The sequence below is a fragment of the Osmia lignaria genome, chromosome 3 (genome assembly GCF_051020975.1).
Source record: "Osmia lignaria lignaria isolate PbOS001 chromosome 3, iyOsmLign1, whole genome shotgun sequence".
NCBI lineage: Eukaryota > Metazoa > Arthropoda > Insecta > Hymenoptera > Megachilidae > Osmia > Osmia lignaria.
In genome coordinates this window covers 6,844,508-6,860,014 of record NC_135034.1, presented here as the reverse complement: position 1 = coordinate 6,860,014, position 15,507 = coordinate 6,844,508, and the positions used below count along the sequence as shown (strand labels likewise).

The window sequence follows — 15,507 nt, the reverse complement described above, 5'->3', positions numbered from 1 at the left end:
ATAACTCGTTTCTCAGTGATAACCACACGCGATGTTTTCTATGGTCGTTTAATTCCCATCAAAATTATTGTATTTTGAATTCCATTTTCTTTCTTTAAGTCTTTCTTTAAGTCTGGGTCAATCGAGACTCAAACTTACAAAAGTTAAATGTGTAAGAATTTCATATATTGTAGGAATAATTTTTAAAAGAAAATAATATGAAATACAAAATTAATTTAAAATTGGGACTCTCTTTATGGTCTCCCATTCCATTTGTTTTTCAACAAATCATCATTGTGTTGCTGAAAGTTACATTTTGTGATTCATAAATTTTTTCCTTAGTATTATTACACATACTCGAATCATGGCTAATTATGTTTCATCACTTTCATTGAATACCTCTCTAAATAATTTTATTTTTTCCAAATTTTTCATTTCAATGAATATTCAACCCTTTCGATTCGCCACACCTGTAATTATTTAACAAAATTATTTATAATTGGTTAAAATCATTTCCCAAAAGCGATGACAGATCCTCGCAGAATTTAATGCGTCATCCAGGAAGTGAACGATAGTCATCGTGTTAAATACAGTTATAGCCAAAAATGATAGATGAGATACGTTATATGTATATTCTTAGAAATTATTTTTACCTCCATAACGAAGTTATTATAATAAAATTAATACTGTCCGTGGTTGTTATGAATAAGTTGGATGACTAAAGCTTTCAGACAGGAATGACAAATTGTGAGGGAGAGACACGAGCAAAAAGTAATACTAGATAAGGCAGTGGTTTGTTAGTCAAACAACGCACGCGACTACCGTATGCATTGTAGGATCGAGTGTGCGCCACGATAAACGGTGTTTATTAGAATTCCCAGCAGGATGTTCGTGCTTCTTAATAAAATTAACAGCCGTGTTACGCAACGATAACGAAAACCGTTCGTAGATGGAACGCAAATTCGTTAATTACGTGCTAAAATTGTAAATCTGTAAAAAAATTAGCAAACGTTCTGTAAGAATTTTAAATGAAACATTCCGCGTGATAATAATTTCAGTTCCTAATGAATTAGACGTAACAATAAATTTTCTTCGTTTCTTTAATGTTACGTAAAATTCAAGATTAAATTGAAAATTGAAAAAAAGAATAGTTATATATTATTTTTCTTAACAGCAGAGTTTAAATTAACTAAAATTTGGTTTTCGAGAAAATATTATAATTTGAATGGAATTTAGGTGTTTTTTGATTTGTCAGAAATAATTATTCATGTCAACTGAGTAAATTAAACATACAGTTACAATAGAATTTTTATTAGCGCCCAAATTCCCACTGTATGAATATTCTGTTTGTAATTTGATTATTCGAACATCGTCGTATTTTTAGCATGTCACGATGTATTTCTTATTCAAACAGAGGCATTATTCGTATTTTTAATTACCATACGTACCCCATTCAATATACAACGAATTTTACCATATATGTAGATACATATACCGTACTACCGTTTAGAAATGCTAAACCTGTAGACGTATAAAAGCAATTTATCTAAAATTGAATAAGTACACTTAATGTACTAAAGTGCTAAAATTCTAAAATTTTCAAATTCTCAAATTCGCAAATTCTCAACAATAATTAATACATATCTTCTTATATCTATACGTTTCTATATTATATCAGATATGTTTCTGTTTACCGTTAGCTATTACTTAATCCATTCTTCTTGCCTCAGTTACTATCGTTGCATCTAAATACAGCACTAGTGCATTGCATCTATTACTTTACAAACGTCGGTATCCCGGGTAAGCAGCTTCTCAACGAAGCAACAAAGAAACTTCTACCAAGTTAACAAAGGCGTGGCAAGACTCACCAAGCTGTTGAGTCATATAATTGAAGTCATAGGTGAATACCGACAGGTATTTTCCACGTGAAAGAAGTCTATGAATCCACTTTCATATTCAAAATACCTCAGCTTATTTCAATGAACCTTCGAATGCTGTGGCATAGACATTGGAGTAACTGGATAGACTTATCCTGAACCCTTTGAAATACCGACTGCTTCTCCCACCAGAAATTATTGTAATAAATAATAATTTACTGTTATATAATATCATAATTGAATTGGTCATTTTGATAAAATATGATCAATTTAATTAACCCTTGAAAATCAAAGCCTGGGTCAATCGTGACCCAGGTCTATCAAAAGTAAACAAAGATGCTTCGATTAAAATTATACTACATTACCATTACATTACAAAAGAAAAGTTTTTAATTTCTTAATGAAAGAGGATCAACTGACCCTTCTTAACGCATCTCCTCTCCAGTTGCATTGCTGGCTGAAACTAAATATTAAAAAATTCAAAATTATTTAAATAAAAAATTTATAGTTTTGTATTGTACTTATTCCTCTAATATTTTTATAATATTAAATTTAATGACGTCGCAGTTACTATGCTTTCACGAGTTACGCTGAACAACTGTTGTATATTCTTTCCTAACAAAAAGGAATTCCTCCAAAGATCGACGTAGCAAACGAATCGTGAAATTTTACACAGTCTGTCTGACCGTTATGCTTTCTAACAGTAAACTCCTTTCTAATGTACCATGTGCATACATCATTTTCTTTTTTATCTTGTGAATATTATACGCGAATCACAGATGAATTAACTTGAAGTACATGCTGCTTAACAAGTTCACTCTGAGACACTATCGTTACCCTCCGTTCAAGAATTGTCTAATTAAAAGATGAATTATTGTGTGTTTTTTAAAGAATAATATCAGATTTGAAGAGCAATTAAAAACTATCAAATTAGTAATCTGAGAATTACTACAATTATTCTTGTACTTCCTGTTTATGATAATTCAGTATTCTTTGAATATATTTCAACAGAATAAGAAATATACACCATTTTGCATGAATATCAGAATTTTTAGTCAATTTAAGAATTGCTTCGGAATTGCTTTTTAGCGATTTAATATTTTAGAATGAGCTATTTATTGTTTAATGAAATATTAATATATTGATTGCTAGGGAATCATAAGTGACTCCCTAATAAAAAATACATGAACTTCGTAGCATATTATGTTACATAGTAGTTTTGCAACAAGAAATTAAAAAAAAAAAATAAGAATTATAATTACCTATAATAATTTTTTATTGTCACGAGTAATAGAGATTAATTTCAATTTTAAAAGTTATATTATCATTTACAGGTACTTTATTTTAATCCTATTGTGTGCTAAATATTTTCACATAATGTGATGGTAATTATAATTATCATTAACATCATCATCTTGGGGTAAATGTTAATTCGATTACACGCTGCACGTATAACTGGAAACGGTTTATACAAGTTTGTATCAGGACAACAACGGAACAACCGGAAGTACTATCCCCTTCTTCTTCGCACGACCAATATGGTGACGTGTCTGGTTTTGCAGGCTCGAGTTCAACGAATGACTCGATAGAAAGACGTTCTGTTTCATTCGCTATGCCGGCGTTCAAGTCTCCTTTGATCGCGAAAGAACGAAGCAAGATTTAGTCAGTTTTTTAAAGATTTATCTTAATTTTATCTAGTTTTTCAATGATACATTTGATTAGTAATTTGATTGCTTCACCAAAAATGATTGGAATAAATATAAACATTCCTCAGCTCATGAAATCTTAATAGAAATAAATATTTGGACCGTAATAAAGTTCTAGTTAAATTGTTGAAAGTTAAAGATGAGAAAGCTATTTTACAATTTCTCCTTCTGCTAACTTTCAGAGTTGACAAATACTTTGACCATTTGTGGAATATCATCACATATGGTGATTTCTCCACATACATATTTGTCATTTTGATAGAAAACAACTTTTCTTTATTGAAAATCCGAAATTACAATCGTTTTCTTTTCAATATATATACTTTCTGGCATGTAGAATAAAGTCATTACAGTAATTAAGCGTAATGATTTTATAAATACCTAATTAAATCAGCAAATGTTTAAAAAATCATGTAATGTACATAAAACTTAGAAAACGAGAATGGAAAAGAATATTCAAATTAAAAATCTCTAAATTATGCACGGAGAGGACAGAGATCCAACTCCACCATACAAGGATTAATAAAAGAAATCCCATATGAAAAACATTTATTTCCCAGTTTCGACTTCTTTTCTTGTTACATTTCAACTTATAGCAGCAGTTACAATATACACACATGTTATACTACGTGAATCATCTGAAAAATTTACTTTATCTTCGTTGTTGATATCGGACAGAAAAGTGCCTAGGTATGACACAACACACTATGTTCAATTAACTTATCGCATGTCATTGCACAAGTATGTCACCTTACCTTATTTGACACAATTTTCTTTTCTTACGTTTAAATACAATTTGTAATATTTGTAAATTAATGAAATTTTGAGTACTTTAATTGCATAACACAATTGTGAAACACATAAATCACGTCCAAAAATTCAAAATAACGTGTAATGTTATAACGAGTTAAATTATACAATCTCATCAGATTTTCGCCAACGTATAACCGTAATGTCCACTTTAAACGACAGTCTGCCACACAGCCTTACCAGAGCATGCAGATGCATCTCATGCATTATTTATTGGTCACCATCGATCCTGGTGTAGGTGCACTGCACTTCATCAACCGGCTTAAAAGTCATGGATTATTATTATCCTTCTAACGTACGTTTATATAGTCAAAATAATGGAAGAGTGAAAAATTTGTCTATACATTACTCATCAAAAGTTACATTCATTATTTTGAAAATATCAAAATAAATAATAGTAATTTGAAAATCTTTGCAATAAGATTTATTTGATTTTCTTTAAAAATAAAGTATTTTTATTTTTATACGTATGGATAAATAATTGATCGAATTTTACTGTTTAGTAGTTATACGATTACCGTGATAGGAGTTGATGGTTTATGACGAGCATAGGAACCAGATCTTCAACACATGTCAATTGGAATACGTACATTATCTCCCCGAAGTTGCAAGCCACTAATGATAACAGAAATTAGGACAGACGTGTACTATACCCTATCGATCATGGTGTCTTCTATTTCCTGCTCTGAATCAATATCTATGTCCATTCGAATATTTGATCGTAAAAATTGCTGCTGGCGCTCATCAATAATTATTAGCATATATTAAGTTTGATTTATTAGGTGCCTTTGACATTATCTCTTCCTAATTACTAGTATCTCACAAATTGATTTCAATATTTTACCACGCCTCAATGATAGCGATTATTTTAATAATTGAAATTATCATAATTTTTAAAATCTAAATTTTTAATTAAAAAGAAGGGACATTAAATTAATTTGTTTTCTACATTTATTCCGTTTTCCATTTTTTTTTTAAATTTATTTAGAGAAGTGTTTGATTGCCAGTGTACCATTGTGCACCTCTCGTAGATTTAGATTACAACTGACCTAGTTATAGCGTCCTAGAGTCAATACAAATTTTTATCCTTATCATTAAACTACAAATGCTAATGCATTTATGACACACAGAAACGTGTGCTAAAGAATGGTAAAAAATAGAGAAAAATTTTATTAGTCAAAATTAAATGGCACTGGATGAATTATTACCTGACATATTCATCGATTCCAGAAATGGAGACATTTCAGAAATGTCAAGATCACCTTCACCTTTTTAAACGAAGCTACATACTTCAAACTGATATATTATAAATGTTTCTTTACGATTCTTTTATGTTATTTTTTGTCAGACTTTGAATGTCTTCGAATCGACCACTTATAATAATATGCGACAATCTAAAATAATAGAATTTAATTGAAACTTCCCGGCAAGTTTAAATAATTTCAAAATAATCAAAGATGATTGAAATTTCTGTTTCAGTACTTACTAGCTTGTTAGTAGTCACTGACGAAGCGCCGCAGGACATCAGACACAAAGAGTACGATGAACATCCCCGAGAAGCTTACTTCGACGGCGGCTCCTCTTTCCTCAAATTGAGATCGTTCGTGTCGGTACATAGACACAGTGGTTTAAGCTTTCGAACCTGCGATGGTGGTCAACTTTTCATTCAGAAGTACAACGATGATTCGATCAGTCTCGAAGTGACTCCAGAAGGACTCCTCTTCGTGGCTATCGTTGATCAACAACGTTATAAAGCAAGACTTAACGCCAGGTTACTCAACAACGCTTGGAACAATGTTAATCTATTTTTTAGACTTGGCAATCTTACTTTAAACGCAGCAGGTCACACACAGGTAATTCATATATTTTTAGTACAATTATTGAAATTATAATTTAGGTATATTACAATTAAAATGATAATGTAGGAAATAAAATTCTGGCCCGTTCGAAGTTTGAGAATGATCCGGATTCAGTTATTAACTGGGAGGGGAGGATAATTATGTTTAATTAAGAAACAGAAGTGCTTATTTTCTTATTTATATCAAATTGCAATATTTTTTATGCTATATTTCCTTTTTTTGACGATGATTCGAAGCGTGGTCGGGTTGAAAGCTGAAATATCTGAACCCTCGGATGGCGGACCATGGAGAAAGCCTCGATTTTAATTCAGTATATGAAACCCTTGCATTAAAAAATGATACATTTTATTATTTTATTTTATTTTATATAGCAATATAATGCAATTAAGCATTAAATAGTAAAAATAATGAATGAAGAGACTTCTAATCTTTGACGCAATGTTAATCTATTGTATTTAGGTAATTGCTAATGCCACGTACAACTCTGCGATTCTTACGCTTCCTGACTACGATATGAATGGTTCTCTCATTGTGGGAGAAGGATTCAGAGGATGCATTCTTCAAGGTCCTGGAATTCTTTTTAACGACTCTATCAATAACGGAGCTGTTTTTGGTCCCTGTCCTGTGGATAACAAAGGATGTAAGAATTTTTTATTTTCCTATTATAAATACCGTACAATTGAATAACCGAATACCATACTATTGAGAAATAAAAATTATTAAACGATTCATTTTTAAAAGAATTAATTACTCGCATTAATTATTCTAATTAATTCTTTGAAAAGTAATATAATTAGTAATTAGTATATAATTAAAACAGCTAGTAAACAGTAGCTTCAACAACGTAGAATTTGAAGCATAGCACACTATCAGATTGAAGATCCACGTATATTTGGTTTGTACCCACATAGACACGTGTGTGATCGTGTGTGATCACCTATTATACCTAAGCAGTAGATTGCATGCCAGATTCTCGTACGAAACTTTCAGGTGGTACAGGCGGACTCGGAAGTCTAGGACCGAGCTCAATCACCACCATGGATTTCTGCAATCATGAGCCATGCATGATGCATGGTAAATGCGTGTCACGGCAGGATCGTTACGAGTGCCACTGTTACGCCCGATATTCCGGCAACAACTGTCAAATTGACAATGGTAGACCTCGACGTTGAATATGGGCTTTTGGGCAGAGAATACGAGATGGAAATTGATTCCATGGCTTTGGAACTATAATCGTTATAATTGCTTACTGTTACTCTTTGCAAATTTTAGAAATTAATTTATTTTTCTTATTTTCACCCTCAAACAATGAATGTGAGATTAGATGTGTAATCATTTTTAGGTTTTTGAAAAGAATAATTGAAAATTTAGAACATCAAAAATTATACAAATTATTATAAAATTATACTTGGCCATGAATTCTGTTTCTAGTCTTCGCGATTGGTTCTTGCATGAAATTCATTATTTCTTTTTTGAGCTTTATCTTCTACTACAGTTTCATGAAAATACTTGGGACAATTGCAATAAGAATCTTACGTTGCGTGAATAATTATGCAATTGACCTTCCGAATGTTTTCAAAAGTAATATTAATCAAAAGTAAGAAAATTATCATCAGCCATATGGGTTAAAAAAGAATCCTTATTTTCCACCCTAATTATCAATGCTTCTTAAAAATAAATATCATACTCATAACATCACATTTCCCTATTTTTTCTTTGGTAGCTTATTAAACAGGTATTTGGATTTCGGGCGCACTGGCATCATCACGTATTTTTGCACAAAATTGTTCTTTGATTTAACGCTTCTCTCTCGCTAAGCTCTTCATTCAGCGTTCCATATAACTTTTCATAATATTATCAAATCAAATTTGTTAGGTTCACCGTGTTTGAGTACTCCTTGCCGGAATGGTGGTACGTGTAACGAGGATGCGAAAGGAGATTACAGTTGCGCATGCAAGCCAGGATTCACTGGAACATTCTGCGAATCTCAACTGGGAGTACGACTTTGCGAGCAAAATCCTTGTAGAAATGACGGTGTTTGCTTAGCGCTCACTGAAACCGACTACAGGTGCGAATGCTTACCTGGATGGACCGGAAAAAATTGCGATACTAACATCAACGAATGTTCCTCGAATCCCTGCAGACACGGGGGAATTTGCAACGACGGTATCAATAATTACACTTGCATATGCGATAGAACAGGGTACGTTTTGTAATTATTTGATATTATTATTGTTATCGAGTCTTTGCGCTTCTGTGTTAATTTTATTGAGTTTTGTAATTTTAAATTTTGTTTCTCACCATTCTAAAATTTCAAAGTTTCAAAATTGTAAAACTATAATTATAAAATTTTATAATTTGTTATCTCTCTTGCTCATTTTATTGAATTCTCATCAAAGCCGTCCTCCACCAAATATAGAAAAGATTACAGAACGCAAAGGGTTAATTTGTATTCCAAAATAATAATTAATCATTAATTACAGGTACGAAGGTGCAAACTGCGAGATTGATATCGACGAATGCCTAGCGGACCCCTGTCTGAACAATGGTATATGCTACGACAATTATGGTGGTTATATCTGCCATTGTCCGAACGGTTTTGAAGGACAAAACTGTGAATTGAACTTGAACGAGTGCTTATCAAATCCGTGTACACACGGTGGTGATTGTGTAGACGACGTTGGTTCCTATCATTGTAACTGTCTACCCGGATACGCGGGTCGTCACTGCGAGCTCAGAAGTTTATGCGAAAATGCAGCATGCCCGGCGAATAGTATTTGCGTTGAAGATGCTCACGGACCACAATGTGTCTGTAATCCTGGATTCATGGGCAATCCTCCAAATTGCACTATCAATTATTGTGCCAACAATCCATGTAGCAATGGTGGGACATGCACGAGCAATAAGGATGGATACAATTGTACCTGTCCACCAGAATGGAAAGGTAAAGGAGGAATACAAGATATGATTGAGAAAGTTTCAATCGAACCACTTTAATCATGTACCTACTGAAAATGATACATGCTGTCTTTAAACTAATTGTACAGTTGCAAAGGTACTCATAGATTTTATAAGATGTTGTGAAGAAAAAATATTGAGATTTTCAAATTAAACTCTAACACTATTATTCACCTAATGTTGCTAAAAATCAAAAATTAATGATATCAATAATTAAATAAAAAAGGAAAAAATAAATTTTTAATAACACTTCTGTATTATTATTGAATAAAACTATTCAACTGTACCATCAGTTTAAGATCACTTTGTAGCTAATACTGTTATCACATATACATTTAAACATTTCTTTATGTTCAAAATTTCATAACAAAACTAAATCATATTAGTATTAATACCTTATTGAAGAGACAAGATACTTGTTGCATCTAATATGAAAAGACAAAAACACTTCTTTGTTACAACTAATTCTCCTCGTTATTCTTCCACGTTAATCTTACATGTTTTCCATTTGTCTTCATGTGACGTTTGTGTGTGATGTGTTACGTACGATCAGGACCAACGTGCTTGTCACCTGCTTCGGATTGGTGTTCCACCTGTTACAACGGAGGTAGTTGCCTCGAGACACGTTTCGGTATTATGTGTCAGTGCCCAAGATTTTGGACAGGACCCCAATGCAAGGATCCGATCACCTGTCGTGATCTACCTTGCAAGCAAGCTTCCGCTTGTCACGACTACGTGAGTTGGATAATCGCACCTAGCTTTTTGCATGCACATCTAGCCCGATTAATCAACCGTGTCGAACGTATCTCTATGTGGCCTCGTTGCTTTCTTTGTTACGTCGCATCGTCTCTGTCGCAACCTGCAGCCTGGAGGCTATTATTGCACCTGCGAGCCAGGATGGGCTGGTCCTGAGTGTTCCATCGACGAGGATGAGTGCATCAGTGATCCCTGTCGCAACGGTGGCATCTGTATTGATCAGCAAAATAGCTACTACTGTCAGTGCCTTCCGGGATACACCGGTAACCATATGATTCACAAACGTATTCGTGCTAAGCTTTGTCTATTTCACTGTCTGTGATGTGTTCGTTCCTAAAAAATCTTCTCAAATGTCTTTGTTTTATTCAAAATTTATGTTTAAATCGTGGTACAATTTATTCACCTGTACTGCCCAATTAAATTATTTCTTTTCTCAATCAGTATTTAATTTAATAACAAACGTTGCAATACTTCTAGGTAAGAACTGTCAAATAAACGTGGACGAATGTTTATCCCAACCTTGCCAGAACGGAGGCACGTGTATCGATCGAATCAACGGGTACACGTGCAACTGCACCAAAGACTTCATGGATGAAAACTGTGAACGCGAGTACAATGCATGCGCGGTAAATCCCTGCCTGAATAATGGAAACTGCACACTGATACCGAGATCGAGGCGGGAATTCGTTTGCGAATGCCCACGGGGTTTCGAGGGAAAGATATGCGACATCAACGTGGACGATTGTGTCGACGTCGTATGTCCTGACGGGAAGATTTGCGTCGACGGTATCGCTGGTTACGAATGCAAATGTCGCGAGGGTTACAGAGACCCTAATTGTACCCTAATCGTCGACCATTGCGCGACGAAACCCTGCAACGGCGGCACGTGCATCGACCTTGGAGACCATGGTTTCGAATGCAAGTGCAAAGACGGATATCAAGGTAAATTTCATGAAATAAAAGTTTCATTACATGAAATATGTATCTACAAATATTTTTGCACATGACTATACTGTACCGAAGGACACATATGTATATTCCTAGGAACGATACTTCAATGGGTATAAAGTCGCTATCAAAACGTTTGAACATATAATTATTATTACCATTAATTTCCTCGTTTTCCTAATGTATCTCTTCAGAATTCCTCTTTATTTAATTAGCAATTAATTGTTCATCTTTGCAGGACAATTTTGTGAGGAAGACATGGACGAATGCAAAATTGGAGGTAGTTCTCTCTGCAATAACGGAATATGCGTGAACAACGATGGCAGTTATAACTGCTTCTGCAGACCTGGATTCTCTGGGGACCACTGCGACATCAACATCGACGAATGTTTATGCGGACCCTGCAAGAACAACGCCACGTGTATCGACGGTATTAACACTTTCGAATGTCGCTGTCCGCCTGGTTACTCCGGGAAAACATGCGACATGGACGTGGACGAATGCGAAAGCGATCCTTGCCTAAACGGTGCGAGCTGCGTCGATGAAATCGCTAGTTATATGTGCGTCTGTTCGCTGGGCTTTAGTGGTACAAATTGTGAGATTAATATCGACGATTGCGATCCATCGCCTTGTCTGAATCACGGCCTATGCATCGACGGTATAAACAATTATACCTGTGACTGCAGCGACACGGGTTTCGAAGGTGCACGCTGCGAACAAAATATCGATGATTGCCGATCGGAGCCCTGCGTGAACGGTGCTCTCTGCATAGATGATATTAAGAATTATAAATGTCAGTGTTACGCTGGTTACACTGGGAAGAATTGCGAGGTTGATGTAAACGAATGCGAGAGCTCACCTTGCCAGTATAATGGAACTTGTCTAGAAAGATCCAATATTGAATTATATAAGAGCGATGCAGTGACGTTACCTTCGATATTTAATCAAGAATTTAGTTACGCGAACGCAAGTGGGCAAGTATCGAAGTTATTTGAAAGAAATTAACACTTTGTGGTCTCAATTAGCGCTTTAGAGGTTGAATAATTCATGACTTTATGATTTTATGCTCCTTTTTATGTTTCAAGGAGGTATACTGATATAATAGTTAAATCTCAACTATTCTATAACTATGTAAAATATATCTGTGTATCTTCAAATAGTTAATTTCCAAATTTAAGCTCTTAATCTTTTATCTTATATTATTATTATTATAGTGCCACTAATAGATCTATTAGCTCATTAGACATAGGACCGCAAAGTGTTCACAGAAATAGAGTCGACAAAAACGTAAAGAACAGTTTTCATTTAAATATTATTTATTTCAGATACGAATGTCTGTGTGTACAAGGTGTAATGGGTAAAAATTGCGAATTAAATATCAACGAATGCGACAGCAATCCGTGCAAAGCTGGAGCTTGCGTAGACCGTATCGGTGGTTACACCTGTGAGTGCGAGGATGGTTATGAAGGTGATCACTGTCAGCACGATATCGACGAATGCAAACGGTACACACCTTGCGAGCACGGTGTATGCATCGATGGAAGGGCTGATTATACTTGTACCTGTGAACCAGAGTATGGTGGCAAGAATTGTTCGGTAGAGCTGATCGGTTGTCAAGGGAATGCTTGTCAGAATGGCGGCACTTGCTGGCCATATCTTGTGGATGAAACGATACATAAATTCAATTGCACCTGTCCAAATGGATTCCACGGAGAAGTCTGTGATTATGTAAGTCACTGTATTTTAAAGTATCTTATTTTCTTATTGTACTCCTATAGCCCTATGTACGTACATATAACTGCTTATTAACTTATGTAATTTACTTGCACTTGTCATTTTTTGCACAAAATACAGAAGAAGGTGCGTAGAAATAAAGATAAAAATTTGAACCATCTTGCATGGGTATAACATTATTTTCTGTCCACAGGTAACAACAATGTCCTTAAGTGGAAGATCATACGTTCTGGTGAATACTACTCGTGACGAGGGATATGATATACAATTTCGCTTCCGAACAACTCTACCAAATGGACTGCTAGCTATTGGAAAAGGATCAACGTTTTACATCCTTGAACTTGTAAATGGCAAACTGAATCTGCATTCGAGTCTCCTGAACAAGTGGGAGGGTGTATTTATTGGCAGCGGTTTGAACGACTCTACTTGGCAGAAAGTGTTCGTTGCTATCAATGCAACCCATTTAGTACTCTCAGCTAACGAAGAACAAACAATTTATCCTATTAGTCTGAACGAAGGTTCCAATTCTAATCACACATCTTTCCCAATGACTTACGTTGGTGGTACTACTAGCTATCTTCAAAGATTAACCCATGGCCCGTCATTTTTTGTGGGTTGCACCGAGGATGTTGTTATTAATGGAGAATGGGTAAGTGGTAAAATATCATCGCAGAACTATGGGCAAAGTTTAAGTCATTAATATATGTTTAGGTATACTCTGGTACCTCATCTACGACCATATATATGGAGCATGTTGAATCAGGTTGTCCAAGGGAAGCTCAGTGCTCGCCAAATCCTTGTAAAAATGGTGGACACTGTACTGACAGGTGGCGAGACTTTTCTTGCAAATGTGAGCGACCATATCTAGGGCATACCTGCCAATACAACATGACAGCAGCCACATTTGGATACGAGAATATTACAAATGGATACGTGACCGTGAAAGTAACAGATATGGCTAGGAAAGCAGTTAGATCTATTGTCGATATTTCCATGTTCATTCGCACTAGACAAGATAGGGGTGATATATTTTATCTAGGATCAGAACCAAATCCACCAGCTGAGTCAAAGTCTCAAGAGAAAACTTACATAGCGGCTCAGCTGGAAGGAGGTGAATTACTTGTCAGAATTCAGTTCAATGGTACCGAAGCTTACACAGTTGGAGGTGTAAAACTGAACGATGGAAACAATCACCTGATACAAGTAATTAGAAATGTGACGTTGGTTCAAGTAAGGATCAATGGTACCGAATACTTTAGGAAAACCATCAGTGCTTCTGGTCAATTGAACGTGACCGTTTTGTATCTGGGAGGCTTGCCACAAGCGTCTAGATACATACGACAAGTAGATAATCGTCAGATAGAAGTGTCGCAAGCTCTTCAAGTTAATTTCAAGGGTATTATTCAAGATGTTCAAATATCCAATGGCACTGAAACCATGGTTGTTGAATTCTTCCCTCTAAAGGTTTGTTTGAAAAAATAAAAATTCTAATCTCAACGTTGTTAAATATAAATCGTATATCCGTTTCACAGGCAAATGACATTCCAACACCGATACAATTTGGCAACGTAACTTTTGATTACAACAAAGTTCTCAAGGGAGTAATATCTGATAATGTCTGCGTAAGCAATCCGTGCAATCACAATGGAACCTGCCATGTCACGTGGAATGACTTTTGGTGTCAGTGTCCACGTGGATATACCGGGAAGACGTGTCAAGAAATGGAATTCTGTCAATTGCAAGATTGTCCAGCTGGCTCGAAATGCCAGAACTTGGATGACGGCTATGAATGCATCGCTAATGCTACTTTCAACGGAGTAAACACTTCCTTCAGTTACGTCTACAATCAAGTGGAAGAAAGAAACGTGACAGACTCGACGATTGATAGCATTCAAATTACTTATCGTTCGAGTACAGGCGGTACTCTGATGCATATTGCTCCTCGCGTGGGCGACCTGCATTTCACAGTTTACGTTTACAAGGACAAGATCACAGTATCATGGCGTTTGGATACGCAGAACCAAGGAGTATTGACTTTTGGTAAATCTGAAGCTGATGGAAATTGGACATCGATAATATTGAGATTAAACAACAATTCCATGGAGTGTAGCTATGCAAACTCTAATGATGAGAATGCATCACGTGTTAGTCCGAATTTTAGTTTCTCCTTATGGTATGATTTATTAATTACTGGGACGGTCACCCTTGGTGGACTTGGTTCCACCTTGTCTAATGAACACAGCTACGTGACCATCGGTTCTAGTAAACAGAATTTGGAAAATAGAAATGGAATTAATGAAAATTCCATAGACTTCAATGAACGCGTATTAACCACTGCATCACCACCTCATGATGCAATGTCAGGTAATCAAATTAACGTCATAATTTTTATTTACTTTGTCACCATTAATACTAAAATTTCATTTTATAGGTGAAACTTTTAAAGGATGTTTAGGAGAAGTAAGAATTGGCAGCATGCTGCTACATTATTTCACATATGAAGAGGTTTATCAAAATGCTAATTTTACACCATTGGAATATTTAGCATTACAAGAAGATAACGCGACCCATCACGATAATATCGGTTGCCAGCTCTGCTTCGATTCTGATTGCAAAAACGATGGTTATTGTCTGGATAAAGCGAATAGTTACATTTGTGAATGTCCTGCTGGTTACACGGAGAACGATTGTTCGTTTAACATTGACGAATGCCTTGATAATAAGTGTCAAAATGGAGCAACCTGTGTTGATGGAATTGCTAATTACACATGTGTGTGTAATAGTGGATGGCAAGGATGGCTGTTAGTATAAAAAATGTATTATATTATAGTGTCATCATTATTTAGAAATTTTTATATCAAAGAAATAAGTTTTAAATGT

General features: G+C 35.0%; 1 protein-coding gene across 3 annotated transcripts in view; it reads left to right on the top strand.

Moving 5' to 3' along the window:
• crb (cell polarity complex component crumbs) overlaps window positions 1-15,507 on the top strand; it is a 34,284-nt gene that overhangs the window by 17,258 nt on the left and 1,519 nt on the right. Inside the window, exons 2-15 of one of the 3 annotated variants that reach the window (XM_034326030.2) lie at window positions 5,852-6,225; window positions 6,691-6,871; window positions 7,222-7,386; window positions 8,107-8,434; window positions 8,715-9,175; window positions 9,743-9,924; window positions 10,055-10,208; window positions 10,423-10,887; window positions 11,132-11,867; window positions 12,219-12,621; window positions 12,821-13,276; window positions 13,339-14,091; window positions 14,160-14,991; window positions 15,059-15,428. In XM_034326030.2, coding sequence (XP_034181921.1) covers window positions 5,852-6,225; window positions 6,691-6,871; window positions 7,222-7,386; window positions 8,107-8,434; window positions 8,715-9,175; window positions 9,743-9,924; window positions 10,055-10,208; window positions 10,423-10,887; window positions 11,132-11,867; window positions 12,219-12,621; window positions 12,821-13,276; window positions 13,339-14,091; window positions 14,160-14,991; window positions 15,059-15,428 — 5,860 coding nt within the window. The remainder of the gene's footprint in view (window positions 1-5,851; window positions 6,226-6,690; window positions 6,872-7,221; window positions 7,387-8,106; window positions 8,435-8,714; window positions 9,176-9,742; window positions 9,925-10,054; window positions 10,209-10,422; window positions 10,888-11,131; window positions 11,868-12,218; window positions 12,622-12,820; window positions 13,277-13,338; window positions 14,092-14,159; window positions 14,992-15,058; window positions 15,429-15,507) is intronic. The other 2 variants (XM_034326031.2, XM_034326032.2) reach the window with 2 other exon arrangements.